Here is an 18,367-nt window from a genome sequence, read left to right on the forward strand (position 1 = left end):
GACAATTTAGGTGTTTTCTTTGTCTTTGAATTTATCTTTTCTTTATATCTCTCTCTTTTTTTCTTACCACATGAGTCTTTAATTTTTTAAGCAATATGTGTAGGATTAAAGGTGTGGCTTTGATGACTAGATCCAGCCCATTTTTAGCTTCCTGAGATTCTAGCTTCATGGTGACAATAGTGGCCAAAGTCACATTTTTTTTGCCACAGCTCTTTGGTGTTTCAAGGTCCCTGACACTACCAAAAAGCATGCAGTCAACTTTTCGTCAACACCATTTAAGTATATTGTGAGAGGACCTCTTAAATGAACTGCATGGTTCTGTAGCCAATTCTGAGTAAGGAAGCCTCTCTTTTTTTATTAATGTATGATTTTTTATAAAGTGAGTTTCTATTTATTGATTTTTATTGAACTCTACATTTTTCTCTGCTTCCCTACCTGCCTCTCCCCTCCCCCTTCAACCTCCCTAAAGTGTTTGCCTCTATCAAGTAGAGCCAATCCAAAAACGTGCTACTATCAATAAATCATAGTTAACTCTATTTTTTCTGTGTAAAATGACTTCCTAACCTCTCTCAGGTGTTATGTGGATGCAGTTATCCACATGGGCATCATTCTGTTTAGACTGAGGTTTTCTGTCTTGCCTAATACTGCAGCAGTTAAGTTCCAAAGAATCACACAGAAGTCTACATTAGTTATAAACCGTTTGGCCCATTAGTGATGCCATTGAAATCAGGAACATTATAGGGTTGTCCACTCTCATTATATCTATTCAATATAGTACTTGAGGTTCCAGCTAGATCAATAAGACCACAAAAAGAGATCTAGAGGATTCAAGTTGGAAAAGAAGATGTCAAACTCTGCCTATTTGCTGATGATATGATAGTTTACACAAGTTACACAAAAATTTCTACCAAGGAACTTCTAAAACTCTTAAACACCTTCAGTAATTATATAGCATACAAGACTAACTAAAAAAAATCTGTAGCCATCCTGTATACAATCATAGTCTGAGATATCCCTGTAACCTTTTAATTACATGGTTGTTGACCATATAATGTTTTCTGAGATTTTTTTATAGACTTACTGTCTCCATTTTCTAAAACTACTTGTATTCTAGTCTTTAAAAGGGGACCAATTGATGGATTCGGTGTTGCTCTATTTAAACAAATTTAGGAGACAGCCACTGGTCAACTCTTGAAAGAAGCCCAAATTGAAATTACTCTTAAAAATTACTCTTGAAAGTAAGCATAAAAATTATGCTTACTTAAAACCTGAGTCAAATTGAGGTAGTGGCCTTTTTCTCACCATTGGGATTAGCACTATTTGTTACACCCATTCAGGTCGTGCCCCTTCTTGTTAAACTTATTGGATCTCTCAAGGCAGATTCAACAAGCAAACATGATATACAGTTATATTTCTAACAAAAGAGTTGTTTTACAATTTCTAATTGCAGATGAAAGTGATGATACCTAGTCTATGAGAAAAATGTGTGAATTTATTTGATATAGACTTCATTAATTTCCTGTTTTTATTCTTGAGCCTGCTGTCAAGAATAAATTATTCACAGCCAGAATTGAAAACATGGGTTCAAAAGACCTTTAAGTGTTAAGATATTGAGTTGGAGAGGATATATATCCAGTAGGAACAGGAAATAGTATGCAACTGTGGATGTTTGGAGGGATAGCTGGAAGAGAGGATCAAAACTGCAATTTGAGAAAAATGAAAGTAAAGAATAAGAGGAAAGAGAGATAAAAGTAAGGGACATTTGAATAGTAGTGTGGAAACATAATGCAGTAGAAGAAAGAAATTTAATATCAACATAATCAACAACTCCTTTGATTTATAATGGTATCTTGCCTGTAAGATATTGTATGCCAAAGCTGGAAGAAACTTTTGGCAGTAACTAACAATATCTTATTTAATTTAGTCCCATTCAAGAAATAGAAATCCTATTCTACATTATTTGAGTAACCAGAAATCTGAGACTAGATAGTCAAGGAAAATAGGAGAAAAATAATTATTGTTGTTTTATCAAAATATGATTGCAATAACACTACTCCAAATGATATTCTGCTACACTCAAAGATTATTGCCACTCCCAGACATAATCAGTGAAGCTACCTCCTCCAGCAGATATGAACACATACAGAGGTCCACAGTTAGATAATATTCTGAGATGGAGAAACCATAGACAATTAGCACCATTTTATATGACTTCATGACATCTTATCAAGGCTTAGAAAACACTGAATAAGATGTGAAAAGAGTATGAATGTCAGGAGTGATAGAAGCACCAAAAATAAAAGGCCCTTTAGATGGTTAGTATAGTTGCACAAATAAATTCAGAAAGACTGAGGAAACATACACACAGCCTGCATGGATAAGCGCAAGATTGCGTCTTTTAGCTGAGTGGGGAAGATGACATATTTGCTCATTCCTAACATATATGCTATCTCCAGTAGATAACCCCCAGCAAATGAATAGAATACTTCTCGGTGAGGGAGTCTAACTGAGGAAACCAGCTTTATTAAGAATAATTTGTATGACCTGCAAAAAATAGTCATCAGATATCAAATTAAAAACCATTTTGGAGGCTCCTAGTCCCTTTATATCATGTGTTTTTTTTGAAATTTTATTTATTTGTTTATTTATATATCTCTTATTTTAACCTACAGTTCCTTTGCATATACAGTATAGCTTCTAAGTTTGTATTGTATAGAATTTCACAGTTTGTGGAATTATGTGGTTCTGATCTGTACCTTTTTAATGCTGTGGAATAATACTGTATATTGTAAAAATGTGTTGCTCTTCTTTTAATAAAAAAGAAGATTGGTCAGTAGCCAGGCATGAAGTAAAGTCTGGACAGACAAACTAAGGATTGGGAAGAAAGATTGAGCTAATAGGAGAGGCAAATAAGATGTCTACTGTTTATAGCTTCCACTGCTTGAATGTCCTAATAGGGTGGAAACAATTAATATTTTCACAAATGCATATTGGAATTTGCATCCTTCTAAAGATTACTTTATTCCTCAATGTTTCATGCAATTGTTCGTTTGAAGGTGTTTCTTATACCCTCAGCTTGTCAAAAAGTCTGAGAGATGACAGTATACACACCAGGTCCTGTCATCTCCAGTCTCTGTTCTAACTGCATTACATTGACAAAAATTCTTATTCAGAGTTTTCTGCTTTTTATGGATATTTTCTTGTTAATATTGTTTCCATGCTTATTAAAATCTAACTCCTTATTGCAGTTAAAGATAGGGAAACTTGAAAGTTTTACCTGTGAGTTAGAGAAGCATCAATGGTAGAAGCAAAGTTTGCTGTTGTTTTAATATTAAGGATTGCAGATTTCATATATATATATATATATATATATATATATATGTAAAAAAAGAGAATCTACAGGTTCTGATCTGAACCATTTTAGAGAATATTTTTGTTACCTATGAAGAAAATTTTGAGAAGAAACCAACTATAGAATATGGAATTACTGATATCTAGAGAAAAATAACTCAGTCGAAAGCATAGTTTTAACACAAAAACCAAGAGATCTATTGTCTGTTCCCTAATGCCAGAGTGTGGGTCATCAGAGATGACTGCTAATGACCAGCAATTACAACAGTGAACCTGCAGGTTAGTCACACTATGGACATCAAGAGTCTGTGAATTAATTTCTAAATATCTCCCAGGTATGCTGAAGAAAGGGGGTAAATATATGAGCAGTATTTAATGAGCTTGAAATAAGCTGTTTTTCGAGGATATGGACAAACGATTCTTCAAAAAACCACATTAGTCCAATTTATATAAACCTTTTAAACAGCATTACTTTCTTAACAAGCTAAAATGTCCATTTTTTAATCAATGAGAATTGAATTTTAACTAGACCAGGATAAAGGGAACTCAGCAAGACTGACAATGTGACAATTATATGGTGAAAAATCAGATATTTATATTCCTATCAAAACAAGATTATAATAGCAGTTGTTGTGATTGTTGAAATGGTATTTAACAGCATATTATCATATTTGAATGTTTGGGTATAAAATATCAATGTCTAATACCAATTGTTCTCTCAAGCTTCCATATCTTTCATGGACTTACAGGAATTATAAAAAAAACAGAGGTGGCCTGTAAACTTCACTGCCTCAGGAAGTCACTTATTTTTATCAAGAACTGAAAAACACAGTGTCCCAGGAACCAAGGACTCTAACCTGGAAACCTCTGACAAGTGCCTCACAAGGTAATTAGTCTAGGCCAACTATATGATTCCCTGCAAAATATGAGGAGTCTAGCAAAAAGAAGATGCTTATTTTTCTTGTCCACTGTGATTTGGCATGCAGGAATTTTTTGCAGTGAATCAGTAGTGCTAGTGGATACTGTGGATATGGATTTGGTTGCCATGAGGAGATATTATGGCATTAAACAAAATATATATAACAATAGTGGTACAGTCTGTGGCACATCCCTTCAGTATCTCCAAGAAAACAAGAGCTGATCTCTATGAGCACTGAAGTAACATGACTATGTTATTATGTAAGAGAGACTGTGAAACTTTAGAGTAAATCATGCCATACCAAATTGCAGGGGAGCTCAGGACCAGCAGGGGGCAAAATGGAGCCAATAATCAACAAGACAGAAATGAGATGAGGAGTGGAGTGATCTCCCTAGCATTTGTGGGCTCCTTTCTTAAACTCTATTAGTTGAACAATACCTGATACAGTTTTTACATAAAATCTCCAATTTTCAAACATAGTAAAAATTCTTTGTTAAACATTGATTTACTTTTTCATTTTTTCATTTATACTAGTAAAAATTACTTATTTATTTTTGAATTTGAAAAACGTAGTTTTTTATACAATATTTTCTTCTGATCACAGTTTTTGTGCCTATTTTCAGATCCTTCCCACATTACTAATTCTCAATTCAACAACCATTCCTTCTCTTCACAGAAAGCAAATAAGTAGATATAAGATAAAAGAATTTAAAGAAAACATTCCCAGGAACATATACCAGAAAACTTCTGCAAAATCAAATATTAATTCCTTGTACATTTAAAAAGATTACAAATTATCCTAAATTGAGAGTTCTTTAACTTCCATTCACAATTATCCTTTTTGCCACCACCACCTAGAAATCAATATTTTCAGGAAAAGTTTTAAATGTCTCACGTTGGGATTTAATTTTTAAGTTGAATGATTAAGTCTTTTCTATTAACCATAGATTCACCACAGCTGTCAGTAATGGCTAGCACCTCAGACAGGATGAGGACTTGTACCTCAGCATCCTTTTGCCTGAACTAGCTGGACTAGTTAAATACCATGCCTCATGAATATGCAAACAATGTGAATCTGTGATTGTAAGTACAAAGGTGTCCACACACAACAGATTATCACAGTGTGCTCTTTGCAGTCACTGAGCACAGAAGTCCTCACCATGGAATGGACCTGGATCATCTTCCTGGCGGCTGCATCTATATGTAAGCGGCTCTCCAGTCCCAGAAGTAAAGATGGTCTATACACTCTGGTAACAATGACATTTATTCAATTTTTTCTCCGCAGGTGTCCAGTCCCAGGTCCTGCTACAGCAGTCTGGGACTGAGCTTAAGAGCCCGGGGTCTTCAGTGAAGATGTCCTGCAAGGCTTCTGGCTACACTTTCACTGACTATAATATTAACTGGATGAAGCAGAGATCTGGAGAGGGCCTAGAGTGGATTGGATATATTATTCCTAGTAATGGTGGTACTGGCTATGCACAGAAGTTCCAGGGCAAGACCATATTGACTGCAGACAAATCCTCCAGCACAGCCTATATGGAACTTAGCAGCCTGACATATGAGGACTCTGCGGTTTATTACTGTGCCAGACCACAGTGTTACAACCACATCCTGAGCATGTTAGAAACCCTGAAGGAGCAGGAAGCTGCCTTTGATTTAAATAACAGAGAATATTAGCCTGGAGACTTACATAGACATAATCATTTGAGTGTTCCTTTGTCACTTCACAATCCTATAAGGAATTTATCAAGTTTTCAAAAGGACATCAGAGAATGAAGTGATGCTGGTTCTGGACCTTCTCTAGGCTACAACATAACTTTACAAGATCTTTATCAGTGACCTCTTCCATTGACTTGCCTCTTCTTTATTTAAATATATATAGCCAATGAGGTTGAACATTTCATTAAATGTCTTTCAGCATCTGAGATTCTTCTGTTTAGTTTTGCACCCCATTGTTTTATTGTATAATTTGGAATTTTGATGTCTAATGTCTTGAGTTCTTAATGTATTTTGGAGATCAGTCCACTGTCTGACGTGGGGTTCATGACGATTTTGCCCATTTGGTAGGATGCCATTTTGTATTGTTGACTGTTTTCTTTGCTTTACAGAAGCTTCTAAGTTTCAGGAGGTCCCATTTATTTATTGTTGCTCTCAGTGCCTGTGCTGCTGGGGTTTTATTTAGGAAGTGGTCTGTTGTGCCCAAGTACTGAAGGCCAATTCTCACTTTCTTTTCTATAAGGTTTAGTGTGGTAGGATTTATATTGAGGTGTTTAATCCATTTGGACATGAGTTTTGTGAATGGAAATAGAATGGATGTATTTTCATTTTTCTATAGGTTGATATCCAGTTATGCCAGCACCATTTGTTGAAGATGCTTTCTTTTTTTCATCATATAATTTTATTTTCTTTTTCAAAAATCAGGTGTTCATTTGTGTGTGAATTAATATTTGTGTCTTTGATTCAATTCCATTGGTCAACCTCTTTGTTTTTATGTCAATACCAAGCTGTTTTAATTACTATAGCTCCTTAATAGAGCTTGGTGTAAGGGATATTGAAGCCAACAGGTATTCATATATGTACAAGATTGTTTTGGCTATCCTGGAATTTCTGTTTTTGCATATGAAGTTGTTTATTGTTCTTTCAACATCTGTGAAGAAATTTGTTGAGATTTTGATGAGGATGGAATTGTATCTATAGATTGCTTTTAGTAAGACTGTTAATTTTATTATGTTTTTCCTACCTATCCAAAGAGCATAGGAGATCTTTCCATTTTCTGATATCTTCTTCAATTTATTTCTTCAAATACATAAAGTTTTTTTAATTATTACTTTATTTTATTATTTTAAAAAATACCAATCCAAATTTCCACTTCCTCCCCTCCTCCCACTCCCTCCACATGCCTTCTCTAACCCATCCAATTTTAAGAGAGGGCAAGGCACCCTGATCTATGGAAAGTCCATGGCCCTCTCCACTACAAACAGGTTGGGCAGGTGTATATCCAAAGAGAATAGCATAACAAAAAGCTAGCACATGCCACAGAGACAAATCCCAATGACATTGTCACTGGCCTCTCAGTCTGCCCTAACTGTCAGACCCATTCAGAGAAACTACTTTGATTTCATGCTCATTCATTCCCAGTCCAGTTGGAGTTGGTAAGCTCCCATTAGGTCAGGCACATATTTAACTTCTTTAGTTACTGTTACATCATTATATTTTATGTTATATGGGACTATTCTGAAGTGGTAAAGTTTTGTTGAGTTTTTTCTCAGCTTCTTTATCATTTGTATATAGAGGGCTACTCTTTTTTGTTTTTCTCTTTTTCTTTCTGTTGGTTTTGTACCATTCCACATGGCTGAAGGTATTTATCAGTTGTAGGAGCTCCCTGGTAGGGTTTTTGGGTTCACTAATATATACCATTAAACCATCTGCAAATAATGAAAATTTGACTTCTGCCTTTCCAATGTGAATCCTCTGATCTCCTGTTGTTGTCATATTCCTCTAATCAGAACTTCAAGAACTATGTTGAAAAATTGAAGAGAGTGGGTAGCCTTGTCTTTTTCCTTATATTAGTGAAATCACTTTGAATTTCTCTCCACTTAATTTGATGTTGGCTGTCAGATTGTTGTATATCATTCTTATTATGTTTAGATATGTTTCTTTTGTCTCTGATCTCTCCAAGACCATTATCATGATAAGTTGTTGGATTTTGCTGAATGTTTATTCAACACCTAATGAAATAATCATATTTATTTTTACAGTTTATTTATATGATGGATTATATTGCTAGATCTTCATATGTTGAACCATCTCTACAACTATGGAATGAATCAAACCTGATCATGAAGGAAGATATACTTTGATGTGTTTTTGTATTTGGTTTGCCAGTATTTTATTGAGTATTGTTGCTTCTATGTTCATGAGTGAGATTGGTCTGTAATTCTTTTTCTTGGTTGAGACTTGTTGTTTCAGTATCAGAGTAATCTCATAAAATGAGACTCTCACTTTTTCCTCTATTTTGATTTCGTGGAACCCATTGAGGAGTATAGGTATAACCTCTTCTTTGAAGCTCTTGTATAATTCTACACTGAAATATTGTGGTATGGGGAGGTTTGTGTTGACTTCTACTTTCTTGCAGTTTATATGTTTGTTTAAATTGTTTTTCATGTCTTGATTTAATTTTGGTATGTGGTATCTATTCAGAAAATTGTCCATTTCTTTTTTTCATTTTCTAATTTTGTGGAGTACATGTTTTTATATCATGGCCTAATTAGTCTCTGAATTTCCTCAGTGTCTGTTGTTTTGTACTGCTTTTCATTCATGATTTTTTTTTTAATTTGGATGTTTTTTCTCTGCCTTTTGATTAGTTTGGATCAGGGTTTGGCTATCTTGTTTATTTTTTCAAATTACCAGCTATTTGTCTCATTTCTATTTTGTATTGTTTCCTTTTTTCTATTTTATTGATTTCATGCGTCAGTTTGATTATTTTTTTTTCTCAGAGCAGGTTTTAATTTCAGGCCTACGACAGGAAATATATAAAATGAATCCAGAAGATCATGCTCAAATACTTACCCAGGAAACTGTAAACAGCTACAGAGTTATGTGAGAAACTCCGGAAAAAACTTTAAGTATTCATAAAGTGGATATTTATATTTGTTTAACAATTCTATCAATAAGAAGTTTATTGGGACAATTTAAACTTCAAACACTTTATAACTACAATGGGGTCAAACCCTTAAATTTGGTTTGAATGTGTGAATTCCCAGTAGAGTTGTCCCTTAATATCACTGTGATTTTTGTATCAATAGATTCAACTTACTTGGATTGAAAACATTTTAAAAACTCTGTCTCTGTGGTTCATATAAAGGGTTTATTTTTTTATTTTATGTACTTATTTTTTTTGTTTTGTTTTGAGACAGGGTTTCTCTTTAGCTTTGGAGCCTGTCCTGGAACAGACTCTTGTAGACCTTTAAGTCTTTGAAGAAAGAAATTGAGGAGGATACCAGACAATGGAAAGATCTCCCTTGCTCTTGGATTGGGAGGATCAACATAGTTAAAATGGCAATTCGACAAAAAGTAATCTATAGATTCAATGCAATCCCCATCAAAATCCCATCAAAATTCTTCACAGACCTTGAGAGAACAATAATCAACTTTATATGGAAAAACAAAAAACCCAGGATAGCCAAAACAATCCTATATAATAATGGAACTTCTGGAGGTATAACCATCCCTGACTTCAAACTCTATTACAGAGCTACAGTATTGAAAACAGCTTGGTATTGGCATAAGAACAGAGAAGTAGACCTATGGAATCGAATAGAAGACCCGGATATTAACCCACAAACCTCTGAATACCTGATTTTTGACAAGGGAGCTAAAAGTATACAATGGAAGAAGGATAGCATCTTTAACAAATGGTGCTGGCATAACTGATGTCAACATGTAGAAGAATGAAAATAGATCCATATCTATCACCATGCACAAAACTCAAATCCAAATGGATTAAAGACCTCAATGTTAATCTGACCACTTTGAACCTGATAGAAGAGAAAATGGGAAGTAGTCTACAGGACATAGGCACAGGAGACTACTTCCTAGGTAGAACCCCAGTAGCACAGACAATAAGAGAATCAATGAATAAATGGTACCTCCTGAAACTGAGAAGCTTCTCTAAAGCAAAGGACACTGTTAGTAAGACTAAAAGGCTACCTTCCAACTGGGAGAAGATCTTCACCAACCCCTCATTAGACAAAGGTCTGATCTCCAAAATATACAAAGAACTCAAGAAACTAGACACTGAATCTCTAATTAACCCAATTAAAAATGGGCTACTGATCTGAACAGAGAATTCTCAACAGAAGAAATTTGAGTGGCCAAAAGACACTTGAGGTCATGCTCAACCTCCTTAGCGATCAGGGAAATGCAAATCAAAACCACTTTGAGATAACATCTTACATCTGTCAGAATAGCTAAACTCAAAAACACCAATGATAGCCTATGCTGGAGAGGATGTGCAGTTTGATTATTTCTTGTCTTCTCCTCATCCTGAGTGATTCTACTTCTCTTTGTTCTAGAACTTCCAGGTGTGCTTTTAAGTCACTGGTCTGAGTTTTCTCCATGTTCATTACATGTGCACTTTGGGCCATGTACTTACCTCGTAGCACTGATTTCATAGTTTCCCATAGGTTTGGGTACATTGTGCCTTAATTTTTATTGAATTCTAGGAAGTCTTTAATTTCTTTCATTAAGTCTTTATTGACTCATGGATGGTTCAATGGTTGATTGTTTTATTTTCATGAGTTTGTAAGATTTCTGAGAAGACTGTTAAATTCTAGGTATAAGCTGTGGTGATCCGATAAGATAAAGGGAGTTATTCCATTTTTTTGTACCTGTGGAGGTTTGCTTTGCTATCAAGTATGTGGCCTATTTTAGAGAAATTTCTTTGAGGTGCTGAGAGGAAAGTACATTCTTTTGTGTTTGGGTGGAATGTTCTATAGGTGTGTGTTAAGTCCGTTTGTTTCATGACACGCTATTTCTCTTATTTCTCTGTTAAATTTATGTCTGTTTGACCTGTCCAATGGAGAGAGTAGAGTTTTGAAGTCTCCTACTATGACTGTGTGGGGTTTGGTGTGTGATTTAAGCTTTAGTAATGTTTCTTTTACATATGTGGATATTCTTTTATTAGGGGCATAAATGTTTAAGATTGAGATTTCTTCTTGGTGGATTTTTCCTCTTATTAATATAAAGTGTCCTTTCCCATCTCTGCTGATTGATTTTTATGTGAAATCAATTTTGTTAGATATTAGGATAGCTACACCCACTTGTTTCTTTGGTCTACTTGATTATAAACATTTTTCTGATATAATGTTTATCTTTGAGGTTGAGGTGTGTTTCTTCTACACAGTAAAAGTCTAGATCTGTTTTTCATATCCACTGTCTTAGCCTGTGTCTTTTTATATATGGATTGAATCTGTTGATGTGAGCAGATATTGATAATCAATGTTTGTTAATTATTATTAATTTTTGGTGGTACTAGTTGTGTGTTTTACTTCTTTGTGTTTTGCTGGTTAGAGGTTATCTGTTGCCTGTAATTTTTTGGGTGCAGTTAGCTTCCTTGGGTTAGGCTTTTACTTCTAATACTTTCTGTAGGTCTGTGTTTTTGAATACGTATTGATTAAATATGTTGTTTTTCATGGAATAACTTGTTTTCTCCATTGACAGTGATAAAAACTTTGGTGGATATAGTAGTCTGGGCCTGCATCCATGGTCTTTTAGTGTCTGCAGCACATGTGCCCATTACTTTCTGGCTTTCATGGTTTCTATTGGGAATCGGGTGTAATTCTGATAAGTCTACCTTTATAAGTTACTCGACCTTTTTTCCTTGGCAGCTCTGAATATTCTATCTTCATTATGTATGTTTTGCATTTTGATTATTATATAGTGAGGGAAAATTTTTTTGATTCATTGTATTTGATGTTCTGTAATCTTCTTCTCCCTTCATAGAGATATCCTTCTTTAGTTTGGGAAAGTTTTTTCTCTGATTTAGTTGAATGTATTTTCTGTTTCTTTTAGCTGAAGTTCTTCTTCTATCTCTATTATTGTTTGGTTTGGTCTTTTCACGGTGTCCCAGATCTCCTGGATGGTTTGTATTAAGAATTTTTGGATTTATCATTTTTTTTGACTAATGAATTGATTTCCTCTATAGTGTCTTCAACATCTAAGAATTTTCTGTCTCTTGTACTTTATTGGTTATACTTGCATCTGCTGTTCCTGTTCATTTAGCCAGATTTTCCATTTCTAGAATTCCCTATGTTTGTGTTTTCTTTATTGCCTCTAATTCTGTCTTCAAGTCTTGATTTGTTTGCTTCATCTGTTGGTTTTTTTGTTTGTTTTTTGAGAGATTTAATATTTTTTCTGATTATATTTTGTTTATCTTTTCCTTCATTTCTTAATGGATTTTTTCTCTTTAAAAGTTTCCATCAACTTCATGAAATTACATTTTAAATTGTTTCCTTCTGCTTTTTATAGGTTAGAATGATCAAGTTTTCCTTTTGTGTGATCATTGTATTTGGTATTACCATGTTGCTTTTTAGGTTGTTGTATGAATTTTTGCATTGGTGACTATCCATCTCTTCCTACAATTGTTGCTGTCTTTGAATCTTGGTCCAATCTTTGAACTTCCTGTCTGAGTTTTTGGGAATTGTTTTGGTCTGCTATGTACTTCCAATTTCTGTGTTGCAGGAACACTGAAGTCTCTATTAGCCTGCCCCCTTGTCTTCTTTCCTGGCTGTGCTCTCTTGGTCCTCTCATCATTCAACCCTTCTCTTGGTACTCTCGGTATAGTTGCAAGCTATGTTTCAGTGTTAAATTCAGGTTTCAGGACAGTAAGTGACTTTGAGGGCTGGATGGGACTTGTAGCTAGGGGGAGCCCAGTGGATGGGGAGGGTATTGAGGAAGTTTGCCTGAAGGAAACTCTTCTGCTGGCTAGAGAACTTGAGGCAGTCAGGGAAGAACCAGGCATTTTGCCCCACTATGGATGTCAGAGAGAGTGGTGTGTCCTGTCACAAGCCTGGTCACTCAATTCTTAATCCTCTCTGTATTGCAGCAAGCTGTGTTTCAAAGTTCTACCAAGGTTTCAGGAGTATAGGCAAGTTTGGGGATGGAATAGATGTAATAACTTGCAGATTCCAGTGGATTCAATGAGTACTGGTACAGCTTACCTGAAGGTAACTCTCCTGCTTAGGCTGTTAACCACATGAGGGCTGGCAAATTACTGGGCAATTGTTTGGAAGTTTACTTGGCCTATAATTTGGGGATAAGTAATGCTTATAGGAATCCGTGCAATTGATTATAAACAACACAGGACAGACATTTGCTGATAATGTACTGAAGCCACACACTAAACTGATGGGAGGTGAGATTTACTTGCCTAAGTGCTTGCCAGTCCAAAGGTATTCTTTCATACATATTTACCATGTATCTATTACTCCTGTAGTAAAAATACTCTCAGCCCCTATCTGTAACACTATCTGAGATCGTTATCTCATGGTGAATGTGGAGTTTTCAAAGGCAGGATTTTGTTTTTCTTCTTTAATATTTAATATTATTGAATATTTAATATTTGTCCCTTAGTAGCTTTTTAAAATGTTACAGTGAATGTGAATCACGTAATAAATTAACATATGACAGGAAATTATGCAGAGAATATGCAAGATATTTAATGAAAAGACACATTTTTTTTCGATTTTCTTTTTATTTGGTGAGACTGTTTAAATACCAAAGGAAGAAATGATTAGTATTAGTAATAGGTTATATTAAACCTATTAGTTTAATAGGTCTTTTAGAGCAAATCAGTTGGTCACTGATTTCCTCCACACCAAGATTCTAAATGATTTCCATTGTAAGAATTTCATGGTTGGCTATAAAGGGGTTCCCAGTTGTCCAAGGAGATGATGCCAACCAGAGACTTAGGCAGAAGAGGACAGGGTGCCTGAACTGGCCTTATCCCATAGCCATACTGATGAATATCTTACATATCACCATAGAACCTTCATCTGGTGATAGATGGAGATAGAGACAGAGACCCACATTGGAGCATTGGACTGAGCTCCCAAGGCCCAGATGAAGAGCAGAAGGAAGGAGAACATGAACAAGGAAGCCAGGACTGTGAGGGGTGCGGCCACCCACTGAGATGGCTTGACAGATCTAATGGGAGCTCACCAAGGCCAGTTGGATGGGGACTGAACAAGCATGTGATTAGATATGTCTCTCTGAATGTGGCTGATAATGAAGGCTGAATGAAAAGCCAATAATAATGGCACTGGGTTTTGATTCTACTGCATGTACTGACTTATAGGGAGCCTAGTCCTGGATGGAGGAGGGAGTTCCTTGGACTTCCCACAGGGCAGGGCACCCTGACTTCTCTAATGACTGGATAGGGAGGGGGAGGGAAGTGGGGAGAGTGAGAGTGAAATGAGAGGAAGGGAGGAGGTGGAAACTTTTAATAAATAAATAAATTTAAAAAATTATTTCATGTTTAGTTCTTAGTAATAGTCCATTGTTGGTGTCAATCTTAAAGACATTTTGGCTCCAATTTATTAAAGAAAGCTTTGTATCTACTGTACATGTGCAGGAGCTTTAGGGTCAGAGAATCCTAACAATGAGCTTTATTTGAGAGCCAATGTGAGAAGACAGAACTGTAGTGTGATTACAAAAAGCACTGCTTATTCCTTGTATTGCAAGTTAAAAGAGGACCAAACAGAACTATTTACAGAAAAAAGAAACAAGGAAATAAAAGAAGGCTGTCTTTTGGGCACAGATCTGCTATTGGTGCTTCAACCTGAGATGTCTAAATTTCCCTTTGCCTTGGAAACTCTTGACAACCCAGAGAGATGAGGGAGGAGTCTTTAGAAAATATCCAGAATCTCACTGCTTTGATGCAGGGATGACCAAAATTAATATTCTCCACAAAGGATAATGCCTCTTATTAGTTTAGTCTAACCTTGACTAACACTGAGCACTCCAAAATGTCTTACTAATACATCTACTATTTCAAACTAAGGTCACAAATTGAGTAGACATATTTCATTAGTGCTTCTTCACACAAGATTCTAAGATATGTATATTCAAACACATTAATAATAAATGCATATTCAGCAATATATCTTTCATATCACATTGAGAAAAGTAGTCAAAGACTTCCCCTTCATGTTATCTAACCAAGAGCAAGGCCAAATTTGAATTCTCTACTTCACTCTCATTTTCAGAATAATACAACTATCTTTCTGTTTTATGAGTCTGAATATCTGTCTCCATATCTCCATCTCTATTTCTATATCTCTCTTTCTCCTCTTTGTGTGTGTGTGTGTGTGTGTGTGTGTGTGTAAGAGAGAGAGAGAGAATATTCATGTGTGTATTAGGGATGTTACCTGTATTTATTTAAAAGCACAGAAAACATGCCGTGGGAAGGAATGGGGGATATTTAAAGAAATCTCTAAAACAATTGTACAGGTGATTCCTTGTTACTGACTCCAAATGACTCAAATAATAACTAGTATGACAGTCATTACCTTTTATGAAGTTATATCTTTATTATTTCTTCAAAAATTATTCATATTCATTCATAAGATTTTTTCAAACTTATATTTGAGTTTATTAATGACTATCACAACACATATAGAACATAATATTTTTTTGTCAGAAGCACTGAAGAGCAAATGAAAGGATCTTAAATGTGCATTGTGTTTGTATAAAAGACTTGATTATATTGAAATAAGTGTCAAGGAATATTGACTGCTACATTATTATCTTAGTGACATTAACACAGAATTTTAACAGGCTGGATGGAATCAGAATCATGTCATTTGGTATCTGCATGGCATATTCTAGGTCTAATAATTTTGAGTTAGTTGATAAGTAAATTGATGTACAAAGCTAAAAATGCTGATTCTTAAGACTAATCCAGGCCTGGGAATGTTATTTAGTTGGGAGAATTCTTGCTTAGCATGAATGAAACCTGTGTTTGATCCTTATCACTGTGGGAACAAGGCAAAATAGCCCATACCTATGTTCTTCCCATTTAAACGGTGGAGGAAGAGGATTAGAAGTTCCAGGCTATTTCTACTGCATAGTAAATTGAGGACCACCATGGGTTAGAGAAGAAGAAGTAAAAGAGTGAGGAGGAGGAAAACCAATTTTAGTCATTTTTTCTTCTAGTTTAATTTGTAGCTTTGATAACGATTTTAAATGTAGAAATTTTTGTTTTGTCCCTGAGGTAATCAATTGGAATACTTTTTAAAACAATACGTTTGTGGAATCACATACTACATTTGTGTCTGATTTATCTCAGCTAAATGGAATCCTAATTAGTTGTGGTATTCTGCCTTTTTATGTCCCAATTCACTTCTCCTGCCTTCTCTATGTTATACAGAATTTAAAATATACCCAGATGCCTAAGATTATTCACACTGGCAGTCAGAAGCTTTGGTGATCCATGATTATCCATTTATACATAAAGAAATTGATTTGCAGAGAATCGATAATTAGTTTGCCTGAGAATATAAATCTCAGATTTCTGTTATAGGATGGCTTTCTTCCAGACTCTTAGATTCTGATGTTACCATGCTTATGGATTATAATTAATTTTGAAGTTAATGACTCCCTTAGGGCTTTTCTGAGACTGGATTAAGGTCAATGTACAGAATTTCTAAGTGAGTCAGCAAATAAATATTTTATCTTGTCAAATAAATAAATAAATAAATAAATAAATAAATAAAATTGATTAAGGATAAGGATAAGTAAACAGCAATTATTGCAGTCATATGTTACTTCAAAAGTGTATTTTTTAATCTCCCTGAGAAGGCCTGCAATTGTTTAAGATTTTTAGAATGCAAAAGATATTTTATTATAATGTACTGTCGCATAAGTATCATAAGCACTACTGTTCAGATGAAAAGATATCCTGGCAGTCAGGAGCCGTGGAAATTCCTGAAATCACTGAAGGGCTAGCAGCTTTCAGCTCTATACCAGGGAAAAGTTTACAAATGCACATGTAATAACTCTGTCAATCTTGTTGATTTTCTCTAGGAGCCAGCTTTTTGTTTCATTGATTCTTTGGATTGTTTTCTGTGTTTCTATTTTGTTGATTTCAGCCATCAATTTGATTATTTCAAGTCTTCTACTCCTTCAGGGTAAATCTGCTACTTTTTTCCCCAGAGCTTTCAGGTGTGCTGTTAAGTATCTAATGTTTGCTTTCTCTGTTTTCTTTATGTGGCACTTAGTGCTATGAACTTTCCTCTTAGCACTGCTTTCATAGTGTCCCATAGGTTTGGGTATGTTGTGTTTTCATTTTTGTTGAATTCAAGGAAGACTTTAATTTCTTTATTTATTTCTTCTTTGACCCAGGGATGGTTCAGTAGTTGACTGTTCAGTTTCCATGAGATTGTAGGCTTCCTGGGGTTAGAATTGTTGTTGAATTCTAACTTTATTCCATGGTGATCCGATACAACACAGGTGGTTATTACTATTTCTTTGTATCTATGGATGTTTGTTTTGCTACCAATTATGTGATCAATTTTTGAGAAGGTCCCATGAGATGCTGAGAAGAAGGTATATTCTTTTCTGTTTGGGGGAATGTTCTAGAGATGTCTGTTAAGTCCATTTGGTTCATTACATCAGATAGTTTTCATATTTATCTGTTAAGTTTCTGTCTGTTTGACCTGTCCATTGGTGAGAGAGGAGTGTTGAAATCACTCACTATTAGAATGTGGGGTTTGATGTATGCTTTGAGTTCTAGTAATATTTCTTTTACACATGTGGGTGCTTTTATATTTGGGGCATAGATATTCAGGATTGAGATTTCCTCCTGATAAATAGGAAATGGTTCCCTGGGAACCTCTTAAGGCTCTGCACTAGTCGCAAGAAGTCTTTCAATTATACCCCATTGCTCTTCTAGGGAAAAATTTCTCCCACAAAAGTGCTATAGGTCTGTTCAATCCATCTCCAGATAAAGTTGTTACAGCTAGACTCTGCTCCTGGGAAAATGTCACAACACATAGCAAACATCATTCAAGAGACATTCTGGGAAGAAAGAATCATGGGAGGTAGCTGCTTCTGGGGTGAGAAATAGCAGCACACTGAACAGTGTACAGATCTTAAATAGGGTTACTTGAGAGGAGCTGTCTAGTGTGGCTTGGGGTTGGTTTATTTTTGTAGCATGGTTTTGAACTAAGATCAGGGATTGGTAGAACTTCCTGCTCAAGAATTAGTGGGATTTCATGCTCAGGGACCTTAGTGTTTAGACAGATTTGAAGCAAGCCCTGGGTCCTGGAGTAAAGTGAGGGACAGGCTGTTTTTTGTTGCCCAGTTTCCCCATAGATATAATTGCTGTAATTTTGTTAAAGATGCTATTATTATATTTTTGGAGAACTCATATATTGGTTCAAAGTATGTACATGTTAACTGGGGAGAGTTATTATATCATGCATTATTTTATGGTTTCAGTATATGATTCTATTCCAATCCCAATATCTTGTACTACAATCTTTAGCATTTACAAAACAAAAACCTCTACTGTTACAGCATCACCTTTCTCAGTTC

The 18,367-nt window shown here is 35.2% G+C and overlaps 1 gene segment (V, D, J or C); it reads left to right on the plus strand.

Moving 5' to 3' along the window:
* Positions 1 to 5,353: 5,353 nt before the first annotated feature.
* Positions 5,354 to 5,962, plus strand: LOC125411780 (Ig heavy chain V region 108A-like). The segment is given in 2 exon segments: positions 5,354 to 5,473; positions 5,556 to 5,962. Coding segments are annotated over 2 exon segments (435 nt in total).
* The last annotated feature ends 12,405 nt before the right edge of the window (positions 5,963 to 18,367 follow it).

This window comes from Myodes glareolus, chromosome 11 (assembly GCF_982192425.1).
Source record: "Myodes glareolus chromosome 11, mMyoGla1.1, whole genome shotgun sequence".
In the NCBI taxonomy this organism is placed as follows: domain Eukaryota; kingdom Metazoa; phylum Chordata; class Mammalia; order Rodentia; family Cricetidae; genus Myodes; species Myodes glareolus.